The sequence below is a fragment of the Aethalodelphis obliquidens genome, unplaced genomic scaffold (genome assembly GCF_003676395.1).
Source record: "Aethalodelphis obliquidens isolate GAN/ISIS:26980383/991018 unplaced genomic scaffold, ASM367639v1 scaffold53, whole genome shotgun sequence".
Classification (NCBI taxonomy): domain Eukaryota; kingdom Metazoa; phylum Chordata; class Mammalia; order Artiodactyla; family Delphinidae; genus Aethalodelphis; species Aethalodelphis obliquidens.
In genome coordinates, this window is record NW_020837997.1 from 6,994,447 (window position 1) to 7,013,603 (window position 19,157).

The 19,157-nt window shown below is 56.3% G+C and overlaps 1 protein-coding gene across 17 annotated transcripts in view; it reads right to left on the reverse strand.

The window, feature by feature from the left end:
- The window catches only part of SMARCA4 (SWI/SNF related BAF chromatin remodeling complex subunit ATPase 4), an 87,810-nt gene that overhangs the window by 15,933 nt on the left and 52,720 nt on the right, over window positions 1-19,157 (reverse strand). For 6 of the 17 annotated variants that reach the window (XM_027085123.1, XM_027085110.1, XM_027085113.1 and 3 more), the window contains exons 20-32: window positions 18,775-18,900; window positions 17,793-17,906; window positions 16,967-17,074; window positions 15,767-15,853; window positions 14,931-14,977; window positions 13,677-13,843; window positions 10,807-10,970; window positions 7,777-8,004; window positions 7,427-7,525; window positions 7,092-7,169; window positions 6,078-6,296; window positions 1,670-1,726; window positions 911-1,173 (exon numbers count right to left, since the gene is read on the reverse strand). In XM_027085123.1, coding sequence (XP_026940924.1) covers window positions 911-1,173; window positions 1,670-1,726; window positions 6,078-6,296; window positions 7,092-7,169; window positions 7,427-7,525; window positions 7,777-8,004; window positions 10,807-10,970; window positions 13,677-13,843; window positions 14,931-14,977; window positions 15,767-15,853; window positions 16,967-17,074; window positions 17,793-17,906; window positions 18,775-18,900 — 1,757 coding nt within the window. The remainder of the gene's footprint in view (window positions 1-910; window positions 1,174-1,669; window positions 1,727-6,077; window positions 6,297-7,091; window positions 7,170-7,426; window positions 7,526-7,776; window positions 8,005-10,806; window positions 10,971-13,676; window positions 13,844-14,930; window positions 14,978-15,766; window positions 15,854-16,966; window positions 17,075-17,792; window positions 17,907-18,774; window positions 18,901-19,157) is intronic. The other 11 variants (XM_027085121.1, XM_027085120.1, XM_027085126.1 and 8 more) reach the window with 9 other exon arrangements.

Sequence of the window (19,157 nt, forward strand, 5' to 3'; positions counted from 1 at the left end):
CACCCCCTGAAATCACAGGCTTGGTAACAGTTTCTCCAAATGATACACCATGGGCTCATGCCTTGACACTATTCCCTCAGACAGATTAAATTCTCCCCTACTTTGCTTGTGACTGACTGCAGAGCATTACTATGAATTCAAGTCGTAAAACCCTCCCGTTACGGGGACAGCCTCATCGATCTGCATATAGCAGAAAGTGGAACAAGACACTGGGGGGGGGGGCGCGGAAGGATGCCCCTGGCTGCCCTGTGCAGCTCCACACGACCCACCCTGCGCTGGCAGGATGGGCACAAGTCTCCTAGGAGGGCCGCGGGAGAGCCATTGTTTTCTTCTTCTTACTTACGTAGTACTCATGATCCACAAATGGATCTACAAAGCAGAAAGCATGCATTGTCCTGTGGTTGGCGTGTCTGTGAGGGCAGGGGCCCCAGTGCCTAGGGGGAGCCTGGTCTATGTCTTCTCCACAAGCGGCTGACCTGTGATGGCCCAGGGAGACCATAGCCAGGCAGGGTGGGGGACTGTCTACAGAAGGAAAACCACTGGCTCTCTGCTCCAGCCACAGGCACCTCCTCACCACGGTCCACCAGCCACGTGATCGGCCTCCATCACAGCACAGACGCCCTTCTCCCACACTCACCCTGCCACTGGCCTCGAACCCGCCGGCCACCTCCTGGACCCCTTGTCCCCAGACCTGCCCTCCTCAGGGCCCCTCTTGAACGTCGCCTCCCCTGCCCTCTCACCATGGCTGACGCTGCCTGTCTCCCCTCTTCCAGGACGTTAATGTCACGTCCCACGAGGACAGAGGCTCCGAGACAGAGATTCGACCTGAGTTTGTGGAGTGACTGCCCGGGCAGCGGGCTCGCCGGCCCCTCCCAGAGGCCCCTGCCCGCCCGCCCCGCCCCCCGCTTACCTGTCCTTGTACTTGATCACAGCATCCACGATCTTCTTCATCTTCTTGGTGAGGTTGGGCGGGTTGGGGGAGAGCTTCTCGGCAGGCGGCCGGCCACGCTTCTTCTGCTTCTTGCTCTCGTCGTCCTTGTCGCGGCTGCGGGTGCTGGTGGTCGGGGTGGAGGGGCCGGCATCGCTGTCCCTCTTGCGCTTCCGCGACGATTTCTTCTGCCGGACCTCCTCTTCGATCTCCTCCAGCGTGCCCTCCTCGATGGCCTTCAGGGTCAATAGTGGTAAAAATAGGACAGCCAGCACCGAGGTCGACAAGCAGAGGCCGCGGCGCAAACCCGGGGGCCTGCCTGGGGCGGGACGCATGCTGGGGCTCTGGATGGGCTCCGAGGGCACGGGGGCCGTGAGGGCCAGCTCTGTCTCCCCGATGCCAGCCCACCCAAGCCCGTTCTTCGCAGATAAATGGCGTATGTTACAAATTTAAGTGTCACAGCCTCACTGTGCGAAGCCTGAAGAGTGGGCTCCTGCAAACCCTCCACCCAGAGGTGACCCCGTCAACACTTCTGCTCTAGACCATGTTCCATGTTTTTAAAAAACTGTAGTAAGATACACATAACATAAAGTCAGCCGCTTCAAACACTGTCAAGTATGCAGTTCAGTGGCACTGGGAACGCTCCTGCTGTGCAGTCGTCCCCACCCTCCACCTGTAGGATGTCCCACCTTCCCACGCACATGTGCACAATCGAGGCAGCACCGGGATCGAGCCACATACCACATCACGACTCATCTTTTTGCTTATTATGTCCTGGATATACTTCCTCTCGTTTTTCTGCAACATAATTTTTAATGCCTATTTAATAGTATTTCCTTGTAAAATGGGCCTTAACTTAACTTCCTCTGTAGTTGGGCATTTAGGTTCTTTCCAGTTTTGCAAGAATGGGTGGGTGGGCTATTCTAAGTACTGTCATAACTGACATTTGTCTTTCTTTTAGATAGATTCCTGAAAGTGAAACCGCTGGGTTGAAGAACACGAACCTGAGTGTTAACTTTAAAATAGTTCCGATGTATAAATTCTCAACGATAATAACTAACTTGCATGTTTTAGCCGTGAACACAAAGTGATGGGAAGCCAGGTTTCTACGGGGGCTTGGAATCAGAAACGGGAGTGGGGCCTGGACCCAAACGGATGCACTGGTTATTCATCACAGTTACCAGCTGCACCTGAGTGCAGGTACAGGGCCAGGCACTGAACACAGCCCCTCATGGAGGGGAGACAGTAATACACAGCCCACAGACATGGTGACAAGTGTGCTGAGTGCCAAGAAGGAGGGTAAGAGGTGCTCTGAGAATGGTGGAGCAGATGTGTCCTGTCAGGGTTTGGGAGAGCTTCCCAGAGGTGGGCACTTAAGATCTGAAGGGTCAGGGTGGTGGAAGGAGGCATCCACCATCCATGTCATCTTATGGGGTAATAGGGTTTTTGCAGATGTAATAGGTTAAGAATAGAGATAAGATCATACTACATTAGCATGGGCCCAAATCCAAGGAGTCAGAAAAGGCCGTAAGAGAGACACTGCGGACATCCATGTGAAGGCGGAGGCAGAGACTGGAGTGACGTGGCCACAAGCCAAGGAATACTGGGGCCACCGAAAGCTGGAAGAGGCAAGGAAGCAGCCTTCAGAGGGAACATGGTCCTGCTGACACATAGATTTCAGACTCCTAGCCTCCAGAACTGTGAGAGAATAAATTCCTATTGTGTTAAGCCACCAAGTTTGTGGTAATTGTTACAGCAGTCCCAGGAATCTAATACTGGGGTCTCTGGTCCTGTGCCCTAGACATGCAGGTCAGCCCAGAAGGGCAAGAGCCAAGTACATTCTACAGGGTTTGGGTACATATGGCATCAGAGTGGCTGCCAGAGAAGTGGTGCGAATTACATGTCCACCACTAAGACAGAGGAGTGCCTGATTTGGGTAAATATCTCTTTTATTAATGTAAATTTTATTCAGTATGATATATTAAAAAAATGGCATGTGCTCAAATGGGAAAGAATAGACTTTTCAACAATGGTGCTGGGACAACCAGATAGCCACATGCAAAAGAATGAAGTTGGACCCTGACCTCACGCCATACGCAAAAATTAACTCAAAAACGATTAACGGTGGACTTCCCTGGTGGCGCAGTGGTTAAGATCCTCTTGCCAGTGCAGGGGACATGGGTTTGAGCCCTGGCCCGGGAAGATCCCACATGCCACGGAGCAACTAAGCCCGCGCACCACAATTACTGAGCCTGCGCTCTAGAGCCCAGGAGCCACAACTACTGAGCCTGTGTGCCACAACTACCGAAGCCCGCATGCCTAGAGCCCATGCTCCGCAACAGAGAAGCCACCGCAATGAGAAGCCCGCGCACCGTGATGAAGAGTAGCCCCCGCTCGCCGCAACTAGAGAAAGCCCGTGAGCAGCAATGAAGACCCAACACAGCCAAAAATAAATAAATAATTTTTTTTAAAAAAAAAGAAGAAAAGAAAAAAAAGGATCACGGACCTACATGTAAGAGCTGAGACTCTAAAACTCTTGAAAGGAAACACAGGGGTAAATCTTTGTGACCATCAATTGGCAATGGATTCTCAGGCATGCTACCAAGGCACAGGCGAAAAGAGACAAACAAATAAATTTGACTTCATCAAAATTTTATAATTCTGTGCTTCAAAGAACAGTATCAAGAAAGTGAAAAACAGGGGCTTCCCTGGTGGTGCAGTGGTTAAGAATCCACCTGCCGATGCGGGGGACACAGGTTCGAGCCCTGGTTTGGGAAGATCCCACATGCCACGGAGCAACTAAGTCCGTGCGCCACAACTACTAAGCCTGAGCTCTAAAGCCCGCGAGCCATGACTACTGAGCCCGTGAGACACAACTACTGAAGCCCACGCACCTAGAGCCCGTGCTCTGCAACAAGAGAAGCCACTGCAATGAGAAGCCCACGCACCGCAAGGAAGAGTGGTCCCCACTCACTGCAACTAGAGAAAGCCTGCGCGCAGCAACAAAGACCCGATGCAGCCAAAAGCAATGAATAAATAAAATAAATAAAATTTAAAAATATGTAAAAAAAAAGTGAAAAGCAAAGACAAAAACCACCCCACGGAATAGGAGAAAATATTTGCAAATCATATATCTGATAAAAGACTTTAAAGAAGATCTACAAATGGCCAAAAAGTATGTGAAAAGGTGCCCAACACCATTAGCGCCACCACCACCCTCCCACCCCACCGGAAGCAATTCAAAACCACAATAAGATACCACTGCACACCCACTAGGATGGCTAGAATCAAAAGGCAAATAGAAAGTTATCAGCGAGGACCTGGAGAAACTGGAACCCTTCTGTGCTGCTGGTGGGAATGTAAAATAGTGCAGCCACTTTGGAAAACAGTTTTCGTTCCTCAAAAGGTTAAACAGAGAATTACCATTTGATCCACTCCTAGATACACACCCCAGAGAAATCAAAACATATGTCCTCACAAAACCTGTACACAAATGTTCACCACCGCATTATGCACAATAGCTAAAAAGTGGAAACAACCCCACGGTCCATCAACTAATGACTAGATAAACAAGTGTTGTATATTCTTATAATGGAACATTATCCAACCATGAAAAGAATGAAGTCCTGATATATGCTAGAACCTGGATGAATCTTGAAAATATTTTGCTAAGTGAAGAAACCCAGACATCAAAGGATCACATAATGCATGATTTCATTTATAGAAAATTTCCTGTTTAGGCAAAATTATTGAAACAGAGAAGTTGTTTAGCGGATGTCAAAGGCTAGGGGGAATAAAGGGATGGGAAGATAGCTAAAGAGAAAACAGTTTCTTTGGGGTGAGAATGTACTAAGCTTCATTTGTGGTGATAGTTTCAGAACTCTGTGAATATACCAAAAATCACTGAACTGTACATCTTACACGGGTAAAGTTATTCCTCAAAGAAAGGGAGGAGGGAGAAAGAAATGCGCACCGACTATCATCATTAGCGTGTGGGCAGCTGTTTTTTAAAGGGCACCCATTGTCTCAGTAATGCCGGGCTGGCAAAGGCCCCACGCGAGCCGCTCGGGACTGTGGTTGGTACGACGTTCCTTCATCCAAGGTTCTCTTCTGGGCCCTGGAGCCCTGGGCTGACGGCAGGGAATGAGACACACACACGCCCCCAGCCCACCCGAGGTTCGGTGGTTCCTGGCATGTTTCAACAACTCCCTCTGGTGCACAGCTCAGTGGGCGAGCTCGCAAGTCTGGGGTGTTCTGAGCTCCCAGGAGGGGACCAGGGCCACCTGGCCACATGGCTGAAAAAGCACTGGGGCTGCAGTTACTTAAGGGGAACCCCAGGGTGTGTGATAAGAGGCCTGGGGAGACAGCTGCTCATTCCAGGGTGTGACACTCAGCAGGGCGTAACCGAAAGCCGCCATCTGCCTTTCAGGAAGTGTTGTCTCAGGGACAACAACTCGAGGGTTGGACTCTTACTCATCACCTCTACACTCAGAACCCCTGGAGCAGGAATGGGGTCTGATTTGTCACTGTAACCCCAGTGCCAGGCCCCTGTGCAAATGTAGAGCGCCCTCGCTCGGGTGGGGGCGGGGGGCGGAAGCAGGAGGACCAGCAGCCGCCCGCAGCCCTGACTCAGCTGTCGGCAGCTGCGAGGGCCGGGAGCCACCTGCTGAAAACAGGTGCTCACATCACCTCCATGAGCAGCTGGTGCCGGGAGCCTCGGGCAGGGGCTTCCTCCCTCTTCCCTCCCCACAGCTCCCAGGGGTGACGCACGCAAAGGCGGGGCTGCCTGACCCCATCACCAATCTCAACCATTTTGCAGGGTGACTTGACGATCCCCAATATATCCCTGGGTCCTCCGGTCAGCCCCATGCAAAGACTGGCAATATTTTGCTTAAACCTGACGCTGGAAGGGCCAACTCCACCCAGAAGTGGGTTTTGAGCAGCTCGGGAACCGCACAGGGGTGCCTTCCTGAGTTCCATCAGGAGGAACTGAGTGAACCTGACCCCACGTGGGAAGGGTCGCTGTCGTGAGTGAAAACCGACCAAGAACGGCCGAAGGGTACTGCCCAGGATTCAGACGAAGGCCTCGATCCTGGCGGCCGAGCCCTGCGCTGCCCGAGCCCCACCCGCGGCCCTCTCCGGCATGTACCTTGAGCCACTGCTTCTCAGTCAGCGAGTCGCTGTAGTCCACCTCCTTGCGATGGCGGGAGCCGCGGCCGAACATCTTCTCCTCCTCCTCCTCGCATGTCAGCCGCTCCACCTCTGCGTCGTCCTTGATGATCCACGAGGGGAGCTCATCCTCCTCCATCAGGCGTGGCTTCCGCTTGGGGTTGCGGGCCTCCTCGCGCCTGCGGTCCAGGTCCATGCGCTGTGGGGTGCGGGGCGGCAGGGACAGAGGGACAGGCGTCAGCACAGAGAAGACAGAGGAGATGGCCAGTGGGCACACGCAGGGGCACCCTGACCAGGGGCTGCTTCCCTGCCTCAGGACCATCGCTGCAGCGGTAGTTAAACAGCAACTTGGTCGTGCGGTGGCTGAGCCGGCTGGGCTGCCATGTCAGACCTTGGCTGGGGCTCTGCTTCAGGGGCAGAGAGAACTGGAAAGGACAGGAAGGTGGTGGAACGGGGGCTGGAACGGGGGCTGAAACGGGGCAGCGGCTCCCCTGCCCCACTGAGGCGATACAGGCTCAGTGGAAGGCACAGGCCTGCTGGGGCCGAGGGCGCCCCCAATTCCCCCCGATTCCGTGCCCACGAGGGGCAACAGGGCATCTGAGACCGAGGCCCTCGCCAGTCCCTCAGTCTTGGACAGTGTGGCTCCCTCTGAAAGGGAGCCTCAAGGACAACAGGCACTGGCCAGACGGAGGGCCATAAACTGGAGCAGGGCTGGGCGTGTACGTGTGTCCTGCCATCCCTATGACACACTTAGGAGGCCACAGAACGAAGATGGGTCAGTTAGGAGCCACGGAGGGGCCACCCTGAGGGTTGCCCCCGGCCCCGTTACCCGCTGGGGATGCCACCGTCACTGAGACCTTTTGCTCTGTTCGGTATCAGCAGGGAAGGGGGTGGTGTGTGTGTGTGTGTGTGTGAGCTCCACTGCACATGGTTCACACAGGCGGGGAACCAAGCCCCTGAGGGTGCGCAGGGCCCGAGTGCCCGCGGCGCTCACCATGAACAGGTCGAACTCTTCCTCATGCCGGGCAATCATCTGGTTCACCGTCTCGTCGTCAGGCACCTCGTCTTCTTCCTACAAGATGTCACACGTTTAGTTGGAGTGCGGGGAGGCCGGGGTGGGAGGCGGCCGGGCTCGGAGGCGAGCGGCGGCGGTCCATGGGAAATGAGCTGGCGGTCCCAGTCCGGCTGCGGTGGATGGGGACCCACACGGCAGCGAGAGACGCACACGCACACGCACACGCACGCTCCGTGGGATCAGGGCCCTTGCTGGCCATCTCAGCCGAGAAGCCGAGGATTGAATGGGCATGGAGACTGAACTACCCCTCTCACCTTTAGAGGTGGCTCCTCCAAGTCGGGGTTGACGCCCGCTGGCGGAGGGGCAGTGTGGGCGAAGCTGGCACTGCCGCTGCCCGTGCTGCAGTGTCTGCTCTGTGGATAAATAGAGGACTTCAGTCTCCAGGGCTGTCAATCCGGCATCTTTCACCAGCAGTTTAGAAAAAAAAAACCACTTCAAAGAAAAAGCAAGTACTCATCCTCTTTCCTTTCAGCCCACACTCCCTTTACTCCAAAGGGATGCAAAAAAAATAAGAGTGCAAAAAAGGTAAAAAAACAAAAATGAAAGCCGCTCATGCGTCCACCACTCACGCCGGGGAGGGGGTCGGGGCTGGCGCTGCCCTCACCTCGTCCTGCTCCTCGTGCTCGAGGATGGCCTGGAGGAAAGCGCGCCTCTCGTGGCTGGAGGACTTCTGGTCGAACATGCCGGCCTGGATCACCTTCTGGTCGACGTTGAGCTTGTACTTGGCCGCAGCCAGGATCTTCTCTTCCACGCTGTTGACCGTGCAGAGGCGGAGCACACGCACCTCGTTCTGCTGCCCGATGCGGTGGGCACGGTCCTGCGCTTGCAGGTCCTGGGGAGAGAGATGCCGGTCAGTCCCAAACAAGCTCTTTGAATCGTTAAGGGACAGTGGATCACTGGATGCCACTGGGAAAGGCAGGGGTCTTGCAATTCTCGGGCGCCCGCCTGGCTGTTCTGCCCGCCACAGCCAGAAGCTGCACAGGCCAGAAGCTCAGGAACAAGACCTGGAGCCCGTGCCAGGATGACTTGACCCCAAATTCCTGCAGAAGCGTCACTTTCTACCTTCACTGGGATTTGACGATACTCAGGAAGAAACCGCGGTTGTAGAGGGCCACCCCAGGGGGTTATACCCCAGCAGCTCCTCTCACAGCTGCACAGGGCCCCTTGGCTGCCCCGGGCAGGGCCTGGCTTGGCGTGGCTGTATCACAGTGAGGGCACTGTTCACAGAATGACGCCAAAGCTGGGCAGCACCACGTTGATGCCTGGTTTGATTGGAGGCCCTGCCACGCGAGCCAGGCCCAGGCCCCACCTCTCGGAGCCTCAGGATCCACTCTGCTGACACCAGCCCGTCTCGTGGCTATCGTGTGTGAGAGGAGCCAACGGGCATCGGGTGCTCAGGCCAGTGCCTGGTGTGGAGCAAGCGCCCATAAAGTGGCAGGTATGGCGCCAACGCTGTATCATCACGCCCAGTGTAGACCCAGGAAGGGCTATGAGATCCTGTGTCTGGGGCCTGCAGCTGTGTGGGGCTGACCTCCAGATCTGCACCTCATGGGGGCAGCAGAGGCCACACCTGGTGGGAACAGGCGTGCTTTGTGTCCACGGTTCGTACCCTCAACCCTGCCCCGCAGCTCAGCCGGCGTGATTCCTGGCTCTGCAATGTGCTTCATGACCTCTGATGCCCCCCGGGTGTGGAGGAGGACAGGGCTCCACGGGGGTCTCTCCCCTCGACAGCCTGTGGGTGGGGGAAGCACACTCGGACCACCTCTCAGGAAACAGGCCAGTCATCGAGGTCCGGGCGGCAGCCACACCCCAGGCTGGCGCAGCAACCATCCCAGGCACTCGTCTGTCAGGCGCCCGTGGTTTACACACCGATAACCAGCTCTGCTGGGCTGTGGAGAAGGGCTCGCTCGCAGCGTCAACAGGAGTGAAAGCTGGGGCAGCCTGCTGGAGGCCACTGTGGCAGAACCAACCAGAACGTGAAGGGACAGGCCTGTGGACCGAGTAATCCCACCTCTCAGGCTTGGCCTGGCTGGTGCTCCAAGAGAGGGACAAGGTTCCCCAAGGGGAACAGAAAACCCGGACATCTGCCAACTGGGATTTGAGTCAAAAATCCTGGGGCCGGGCTTCCCTGGTGGCGCAGTGGTTGAGAGTCCGCCTGCCGACGCAGGGGACGCGGGTTTGTTCCCCGGTCCAGGAAGATTCCACGTGCTGTGGAGTGGCTGGGCCCGTGAGCCATGGCCGCTGAGCCTGCGCGTCTGGACCCCGTGCTCCGCAACGGGAGAGGCCACAACAGTGAGAGGCCCGCATACCGCAAAAAAAAAAAAAAAAAAAAAAATCCTGGGGCCACCATATGCCAAGATAGCTGGCTGCTGAGGAAGCGGCTGGGGAGAGTCCCCATGTGCTTGCATGGAGACATGAACACACCAGCTGCTGGCGGGAAGAGACACGTGCTGGAACATGCCGTGTTCGTGTCAAAGCCAGACTATATGTGTGTACACGGGTAGATGCTGGCTCAGAGAAGAGCGGGGTTGGTGGGGAAGGGGAAAAATGGACTCTTTGTTACTTTCACTTATTGGTATTTGCATTTGAAAAAATTACTACTTTTATAGTAAGACGTAAGAGGTAAACACTTTCTTTAAAGCTACTGTACCAGGGCTTCCCTGGAGGCTCAGCTGTTAAGAATCTGCCTGCCAGTGCAGGGGACATGGGTTCAAGCCCTGGTCCGGGAAGATCCCGGAGGTGCTGCGGAGCAACTAAGCCCGTGTGCCGCAACTACTGAGCCTGTGCTCTAGAGCCCACGAGCCACAACTACTGAGCCCGCATGCCACAACTACTGAAGCCCGTGTGCCTAGAGCCCATGCTCTGAAACAAAGAGAAGCCACCACAACGAGTAGCCTGCACATTGCAAGGAAGAGTAGCCCCCTGCTCGCTGCAACTAGAGAAAGCCCACACGCAGCAACAAAGACCCAACACAGCCAAAAAATAAATAAATAAATTTATAAAAACAAACAAACAAACAAAAAACTACTGCATCTATAAAATACCACATCCCTGTTATCTACAGGCACGGAGCCCTGTGCAGGGTATGTGGATAAGAAACAAGGGCAGCAGTGCACAGAGCACAAAAAGTACGCCCCAGTGTGGTTTTAAGAGGCGCCAGCATGAGAGCTGGGCCAGAACATGACCAGGAAGGACCTGCATGACTAAAACAGTGACCATTACTGCCAGCTGATAGGACTGGGGCATCTTCCACTTTCTTTGCACATTTACGCGACACCAGAATTCTTTTTGTTTTTTTGGCTGTGCCATGTGGCTTGTGGGATCTTACTTCCCTGACCAGGGATGGAACCCAGGCCCTCTGCAGTGAGAGTGCAGAGTCCTAACCACCTGACCACCAGGGAATTCCCAGGATTATTTTTTTTTAAATAACAACGGAAAATGAATTTTTTCATAATCAGAGCAAAAAACTAGTTTTGTTTTGAGAAACAGAGGAAAGTAACTGCTCTCTGGGCTTCTCTCCAGGGGCCTCCGGGACTCCAGGAGAATGTCAAGAGGCCAGCGGGCACTCATGCTAGTGGGCATGGTCTCCCTGAGGCTTCGAGCCCCTCCCCCTAGGGGGCCTGAGAGCTGTTACCTGGTGGGGGTTCCAGTCACTGTCGAATATGATAACAGTGTCGGCTGACTGGAGGTTCAGACCCAGCCCCCCAGCCCGGGTGCTGAGCAGGAAGATGAAGTACTCGGAGCCGGGCTCGTTGAAGGTCTTCAGCAGCATGCCCCGGTCCTCCGCTTTAGTGGTTCCTGCCGGCGGGTGGGGAGAGCAGGGTTATTAGCAAGGTGACCGTGGCGGGTGGAGGGGGGGCGGGCGGTGGTGCAGAGGAGACAGAGGAACACCTACATCAGGGAGCAGGTATAGAGTCCACAGCTGTCCAACTCGGGCCACCCAAGCCATGGCCACTCGCTCAACACGTGGCCATGAGTGGTGACTGGCGAACAACTCAGATTTACGGTGACACTACTGACCGCCAGTCCTCCCACCCCAGGAGAAGAAAACGAGCCCCAACGGGCCTCCGGTGTCTCCTCCGTGTAAATCGGGGCTGCTGTGGGAACTAAGTGGGCAGGCGCTGGAGCACAGTGCCCGGCACCCAGCAGACACCCAGGCAATGGGGCTGCCCTGTGAGTCGCCACCACCTGCCCTGCCCAGCTGTCCAGGCGGTGGTGGGAGACACTGCAGCAACACTGTTAACGCCGTGCCCCCAAACCCACGTGGGGTTTCCAGGAGGGCAGACGGGGCTGCTATGGTATCGAACAACTGGCCAGAGGGCTGGCGCCTGCCTCCATCCTACTGTGATGGGTTTTCTCCATTCACAAAGGGAATCATCTACAGGCGAGCACACGGGGGGCTTACAATGGAGACTTGTTTCCCTCTGGGCAGGATGGCTCCCCTCTTCATGGAGCCACAGGGACTCTAATGTGATGGCCCAGGACATGATCCTCAGCATCGTGATGCTCAGAGGGGCATCTAAGCTCCTCGGGCTACTGCCAGCCTGGGGAGCAGAGGTGCCTCTGGGGAAATCAGGTGTCATTCCTGGTGTTGCTTCCAGCCACTCGCCTACACGTCACAATGAACAGCATGGAGGCCTGATGCCCACTGGTGCCTGGGCTGCCCCAGTTCCAAGGAGGGGCTGAGGCAGGCCCAGGTGGAGGGGCCGATCCCAGATGCCCGGCCTGCACCCTCACTCTCGGCATTCTGACAGCAGAAGGTTCCACTCCACGTGTCACCGAGCCCCCACCGTTGCCGTTCTTTTTTTTCCTTCTGGCTGCACTGTGTGACACGCGGGACCTTAGTTCCCCGACCATGGATTGACCCTGGGCCCCCTGCCGTGGAAGAGCGGAGTCCTAACCACTGGACTGCCAGGGAACTCCCCCCCTTTGCCTTTCTTTCCCAGAGTTTCCGCTCACGTGGCAGTGACCACATGAGGTGCCCAGAGATGCAGCCACAGCCAAGCAAACAAAAGTCCTCATCCTAGATAGAGGACTCTCATCATGGAGGAAAAAAAAAGGGGGGGTGGGCAAATGGATGGGCGCTGGGGTGGGTGGGAACACACTCTTCACGTTTGGCCTGTCCTCTAGGGGTCGGGGCAGTGACACAGACAAGGAGTAGCACTCATGAAGGCTCAGCCCCTGAAGGACAGAGAGGCCACTGGGGAGGCCAGCACACAGAGGGAGGGGCGAGGTGAGCCTGGCCACGCAGGCCTTCCAAGCCATGGGAAGCACCTGAAGGAGGGAGGTTTGAGGGAGGACCTGACCACAGCTGTGTCTGTAAAGGTCGCCCTGGACAGAATTCCAAGAACAGGCCGAAGGAAGGCAAGATAGGGATGCAGCAAAGGTTCTGGGTGGGAGTGGGGAGGGCAGAGACCGACAGACAGATCCGCCCAGCAACCACGCGTCTGAAAAAAACAACAGTTCCACAAGATGTACCGTGAAAGACACAATGGGGGCAAAAAGGTTTGGGGTGTTGGCCGTGGATGCACATAGCAACGAGCTTAGATAAAGGCTCTGAGAAGTGTGGTTTATCCCACACTTCTTAACTGTGTTTACCCTGGAGGCCCCCAAGTTCATTTTTCTTGAGAGCCCCATTCACTCCATCTGACAGAGGGTGGGGGGCTCCCTCTAGGGTCTTCCCGGTCAGTTGACACGTGTCAGAGCATGGGTCCTGCACACTGTCAGCATCTCACTCAGCCCCCTCCTCCCCGGAGCTCCTGCGTGCTGGGAACAAGGCAGAAACAGGGCTTCTTATGAGTGCATGTGGTCACAGTCAGTGCTGTTCCCAGGGAACTCGCCGCTATCACCCCTGCAGCATTGGTTTTCCTCCCTCCCTTTCCTGCTTCCCTCAGTGCTCACAGTTCCGGCATGAACGGGCCCGATTCCAGCTCCAGAGCCACCCAGGCGGTGGAGAGAAGAGCATGTTGCTCACAGCAGCCTAATGAAATTTCACCCTCAGACCCCTGGGGGAAAAGACAAGCTGCTTCTCTGTTCGGGACACTGAGCAGGTAGGTGGAAGGAAAGCCCGGAGAGGTTGGCTAAGAATGAAGCCAAAATGGAGGACAAAGAGCCAGGAGCTCCAGAAAAGCCCCTCTAAACACTATCTGGGCACCTGGATCCAGCTGTGCCTGAAGCAACCCTTGAGGTTCAGTTATGTGAGTCTATCAGGACTTCCTTCTTTATGCCCACAGGATATGGGTTTCTGTCACTTCCCACCGTAACAGGACCGTAGAGCAACCCTTAACCACTGGACTGGACGCAGCGTTATGGTGCAAACACCATGAGCCTCACATTCAGGAGATCCAGCCATGATACTCCCAGGGCCCTCCCTCCCATTCCCGCAAGCCTGTGTCACTGAGTGAGCCGCTATGCCCACTCCTGCCGCTAGACCTAGAGAAGCTTTGGCAGCAGCGGATAACGAGGCCGCCCTTTAACAAACGTCTCTCTCCCGATCGTACTCACCATCGAGCCTGAGGTATTTAAAGCCGCGATACGCAAAATAGTCTTCCATGATCGTCATGAGGGAGGTCATCTGACAGAACAGCAGCACTTTATGGTTGGTGGCCCGGAGTTTGGGAAGAATTCTATCGAGCAGCTCAAATTTCCCCGAGGCTCGGTACAGGTCCAGCCTGCGGAGTGGAGGGGGTGGGGAAGGACACACACACCACATGAACCACAGCGCCCTGCAGGCAGGTCAAGGAGGACGTGCGCTCCCATGCCCAGGCTACCTGAGCCGGCCTAGGCAGGCTGGCCACCAGGCTCGGGGGCACACAAGTGCTTCCTTGGCAGACTACCCCCGTGCCCGCCCCCGCCCCCCTCCCCCCACCAAAGTTTCAGCAAAGCCATTTCAACCCAACTAAAATAAACTTGGTCATGAAATTACTAATCAACTTGGATACTTGTAAGAGCGAAAGAAGGTGCTATTTATTAGTAAAGATCCTGGGACAATGGGCATGGACAGGGGCTGCCCCGGAGAGCCAGGCCTCCTGTTTAAGAACTTTCCAAGAGCAGAGGCTCCCAGTGGAGAGTGCCCACACCGCACCACACACAGGGCTAAGGGCCACTGCAACTTCTGTCATTCGCTCCTGGTTTATAGATGTGGAAACTGAGGCTGGGGGACAGTGTGACACGGCTGCTGACCTGCCAGGGCCGGGCTCAAACCCAGGTCTGTGGGACCCTATTATGCAATTTGGTATAAAGAACTACACAGCTAAAGAACCTTTTGCCCTTTCATTCGGTGCCTCTGCTCTAGGAAATAGTTTACTATCCCAGAGAAATAATGGTGGCTTTAGGGTTAAGAATGTTTTAACGGTGAAACCTTGAGGCAGCATTTGTGTCCCAACACCAGGGCTGAACGATGCCTGGGCTGCGCTTTATAAACAACGCTGGAGAAAACACCCCCAGAGCAAGGTGCGTGGCGCACTGTATAAAGAGTATCCCTCTGTTGGTGGGCAGAGTTTAGGCTCAGGGTGGTTAAGAAAGCTGTCACAGGTCACAGAGCCCAGAGGTGGGGCCTGGAAGCCAGGTGTGGTCACCTCTTCAAGTGGAGAATTTTTATTCTCTTCTTTGGGTTCATCTATGTTTTCAAAGTTTTCTGCCAGGAATATACTGCCTTTGAAATTAGACAAGTATAACAACAGAAATAAAGCCAACCGAAGAGAGAAATACTGGCACACAGATGGTCTGCCCACCCCGTTAAGCTAGGAAGATTCTCACCCTTGGACGATGCCACCGGTAAATCCCAAGTGCTCGGAAAAGGACTCCTGCGATGGAATGAGAGGCGGGTCAGTGCGGGGCAGGAAAAGACGGCCAGGCCCCACGCCTCCGAGCCCTCCCACCCATGCTCAGCGATCGCCCACGGCGGCCCCAAGACCACACAGATGCTGAACACAGCTTTTCTATCCCACTGACATCCCTTCCGTCATGACCTAACATTCTTAACCACAGAAAGGAGCGCGCGAGGACGGCGCGCGCCTGAGATCGCACCTGGTGAGCTGAAATGGAAGCCCAGGGGCCTCTGGCATGACCCCGGAACTTTATGCCAGAATGTACGGACATATGTGTGCTTTTCAGAAGCAAGCATCCAGACTCTCAAGGGTACTGGGGCCCAGAGCCGTCAGCAAGAGCGACGCTGCTCTCCATGCTCTGCCCAGGATGGCCCCACGTGTCACCGAGTGGGGAAGGCTAGTAACCAACAAGCAGAGGCAGCACAACCCCACCGCGGGGGAAACGACTCCAGAGAACAGCCTCCGAAGGCTTCGGCGGTTACCTGAGGTGGGACTTTCATTTCTCTTGCATATTTCCCTACAGTTTGGATTCTTTACAATATATAAGCGCTTGCAAACAAAAAATCCATAAAAAGGCAAACGTACAAGCATCATCTAGTCTAAACCTTACAAGCTCTTTTTCTCTAAAGCTGCCAGAGAGAAGTGACCTAGCTCTGTCTAGGGGCTAGGCGCAGACAGACCCCTCTGAGAGCAGGGCCCTGTGCAGGGCTGAGGCCCACGAGCTCCAGGTACCGCTGGGCCTGCCGCCCCGGCCCTGGGCCTCACCTCGATGTGCTGGAACATGTACGGGTGGTTGCAGATCTTCCTCAGCTGCATGATGGTGTTCATCAGGGTCTTGGTGCCACCTTTGCCCTGAGGAGGCAGAAGAGAGGCTCCCAAATCGGTCTTGTCCCGGGGTGGGGTGGGGTGGGGTTGGGGGAGGAGGCGTGGAAGAAGGACGTGAGAGGAGCTGTGGCTTGTGGCAGAGGAGACGGGGCGTGTGCAGCCGGCTCCTGTCGGGGCTCAGAGGCCTGAAGCCAGCAAGAAGCCAGCGCTGGGGGAAGCGGAGACCCCCTGGCACCCTGGAGGGTGGAGGGTGGAGGGTGAGGAGGGGCCGGCGGGACGCAGGGGAAACGTGACTGGCAAAGAGCTGAGGGTGGATCACAAACGCTTTGTGAGGCCAGCTCTGTGGGCACTGGGGGGAGTCCCCGGGGCGGGGCTGCAGCCAGACGGCTTAGGAAGATCTCTGGCTACAGGGTGAAGGAAGGATGCCGGGGTGGGTGCCGTGGGCCAAGAAGAAAACCAGGAAACAGGGTGCTGCAACAGCTCGGGTAAGAAAGGGCCCAAACGAAACATCTGGAAGAGAAAATGGGGTGGCAGGGCCAAGCCCGAGGCCGCGGGGGCAGAAGCGAGGGATCTGGGAGGACAGCTGCAGTCCTGGTGAGGGGAGCAGGGGCGGGGGGGCCCAGGGCCTCAGAGGGGCCGGAAGGCAGCAGCCTGCCTAGCTCCCACCTCCCCACCGTAAACTAACGTCACCCCAACGCCACGTAATGACAAGGGAAACGGGCTCAGTGGCCCTGGCCGTCGAGGCTCTTTCCCAGCTGGGAAGGTGGGACTCCCTAGAATATTCTAACGGCTGGGGTCCGTGCTGGGCCCCCCACTTCCGACTGATGCATCCACGGGAGAGAGCACTTCACGAGCAGAGGACCCCAGGCTGCTGACTGGGAGGCTCGGGGGCCTCCCTGGAAACGGGCCATCAGCCTCTGCCCCCTCAGCCTTATGGACTGGACCCATCCACACCAGCTGTGATTTAAACCAGGCCCAGTCAATACCCTCGGGACCACGGCCAGATGGGGCCTCGGCCACGACTATCACCTCCGAGGAGGCGAGAGCCTGCTGCTTACAGTGTGCAAAAGCCCCGCACCCAGTGGCCCCCAGCGCGCCTGCTGTGGACACCCGGGGGGGGAAGGGGGGCCCCGAGCCAACCTTCTTATCCTTTTCAGAGCCATCGGTGAGCAGCACCCCCTTGGCCTGCATGTGCCGGTAAAGCACGCGCTGCAGCGCGGACATGTCGCACTTGATGACGTACTCCACCTGCAGGGCACACACCGCCGTCAGCCGCAACTGGAGCCGAGGGTCCCGGAGCCCAGCGCCCAGCCTGGGCCCGTCTCTGATCGCCCAGCCTCTCAGAGGCATCCTGGGCCCTGGACTGTGTGCTCTGATCAGGGCACACAGGGGTGATCGTGAGGAAACCCCATACCCAGGGGGACGAGGGGAGATGGGATGTGGCAGACGCACCAGGGCAGAGAAATGTGGGGGGCTTCCTGGGCCAGATGGGGCAACTCGGCTACCTTCCAAAGGCCTGCCCACAGCCGGCCAAAAAACAAAGCGCAAATGTGACTGGGGGGGGGCGACTGGCCAGGGACCCCAAGCCCACCCAGGGGAAAGGGGAGGGGGCCCTGGGGGGACTTAGTGCTCTAACTTAGCACACCTGCCTTCCACTTGAGAGACCCAGTGAGGGAGAGTGGCCAACCCCAGGCGGGATCGACTCCTGAATGCCGAGGCAAGACCAGGGCCAGGCCTGGCACCCAGGGGAGCCACCTGACTGGGCCCACCCCAGGGAGGCCCCCTGGACGATGCCGCACTGGGACTTCCGCTCAAAACAAACATGGTACGTGGAATTCCCTGGTAGTCCAGTGGTTAGGACTCGGCACTTCCACTACCGGGACGCCAGGGTTCGATCCCTCGTCAGGGAACTAAGATCCCACAAGCTGTACAGCGTGGCCAAAAAGAAAAAAACTAAACGTGGTACCTTTTCAGGTAACTGAGCCTCGACTTCCTTCTTGAGCCGCCGGAGCAGGAAGGGCCGCAGCACTTTGTGGAGACGACGGATGATGAGAATGGTTTCCTCCTCGTTCAGGTCCACCTGGCAGCCCCAACAAGACATGACAACCAAGCGTTACCTCCAAAGGAGGGGACAGGGATGCAGCGAAGGGCCATCTGGAGTCACCCTGTGCTCAGCACCTCCTTTTCAGACTACCCTAAGCTTCACAGGAGCCTAGCAGGGCAACCTCTTCCTCTGAAAAACTGCAAGGATCTAAGACCTTCCATGGAGGTCCTGGGACACGGAAGCCAAGGCCCCAGGGCACCATGAAACACAGCAGCATGCTGCATCGCTTCCCCAAGAGTAACAAACCCACGTGCCTGGAGTCCTGCCAACACATCCAAACGAAATCCGGACAGCACTGCGGGGGCCACGCGGATAGAGCGTGTGGCGTAACTCCGGGGTGCTCCAAGAGGGCTCTGTCACTGGAAGCCCAAATCAACTCTCATTTTGGCCTGGGGGGGACGGACGGAAAGAAATGCTGCTCTCCCAGGGGGTCTGCCACTCTGATAAAAATGTGAATTAAAAAAAATTTTTTTAAGTGAAAACATGACATCTGAACTTTTCTTCTCTGGGTCCCTTTGGGCAGAGCTTTTGCTCAACTTGAAAATACGTGAAACCAGAGCATTTGTTCCTCAGCTCTTGGAGGAGGCGGTCCCTGGGAATCTGAAAACTGGGGGCTCCTTTGTTATGAGATCCTTGGAAAGGCCTCAATTTCTCCTTCAGGAGGGCTTCTGCCTCAGCCGGTACCAAGGAGGCGGGATGATGCTGACAGAGGCCCCCCTGTAAGAGCTGAGGAACAGCTGTCCCAGACTTGCCTCAGGAAAATCCGCTAACTGGGAACGAGTGAGCTGGGGCACGGCTGCCGTGGGCGGTGACGCTCAACATTAAGCCCTGCGATCGTGCCCACCTCCTCGATCATCAGGCTCAGGCCGCTGACCTCCTTCAACAGAAAACGCGGCGGCCACAGACACACCAACAACGCCACTCCCAGCCACGCAGACATTGAGAGACACTGGCCACAACCCACAGCCGTCTTTAAAAACAAAAGGGACAGAATCTGACCATGTTACTCCTTTCACTGAAACCATCCAAGCTACCCGCTGCCCTCAGGGTGAAAATTAAACTCTCCTCAGGCCCTCCAGCTGCACCTTCACACCTCAGGGCCATATTCCTTGCTGTCCCCTCCCTGTGCCTGGGGCACAGGGTCAGGGAAGCCCCAAGCATCCCCTGGGATTTCTCTGCCCTTCTCCTCTGGGGTCCTTTGGTGCCAGGGCTGCCCTGTGCTTTGCT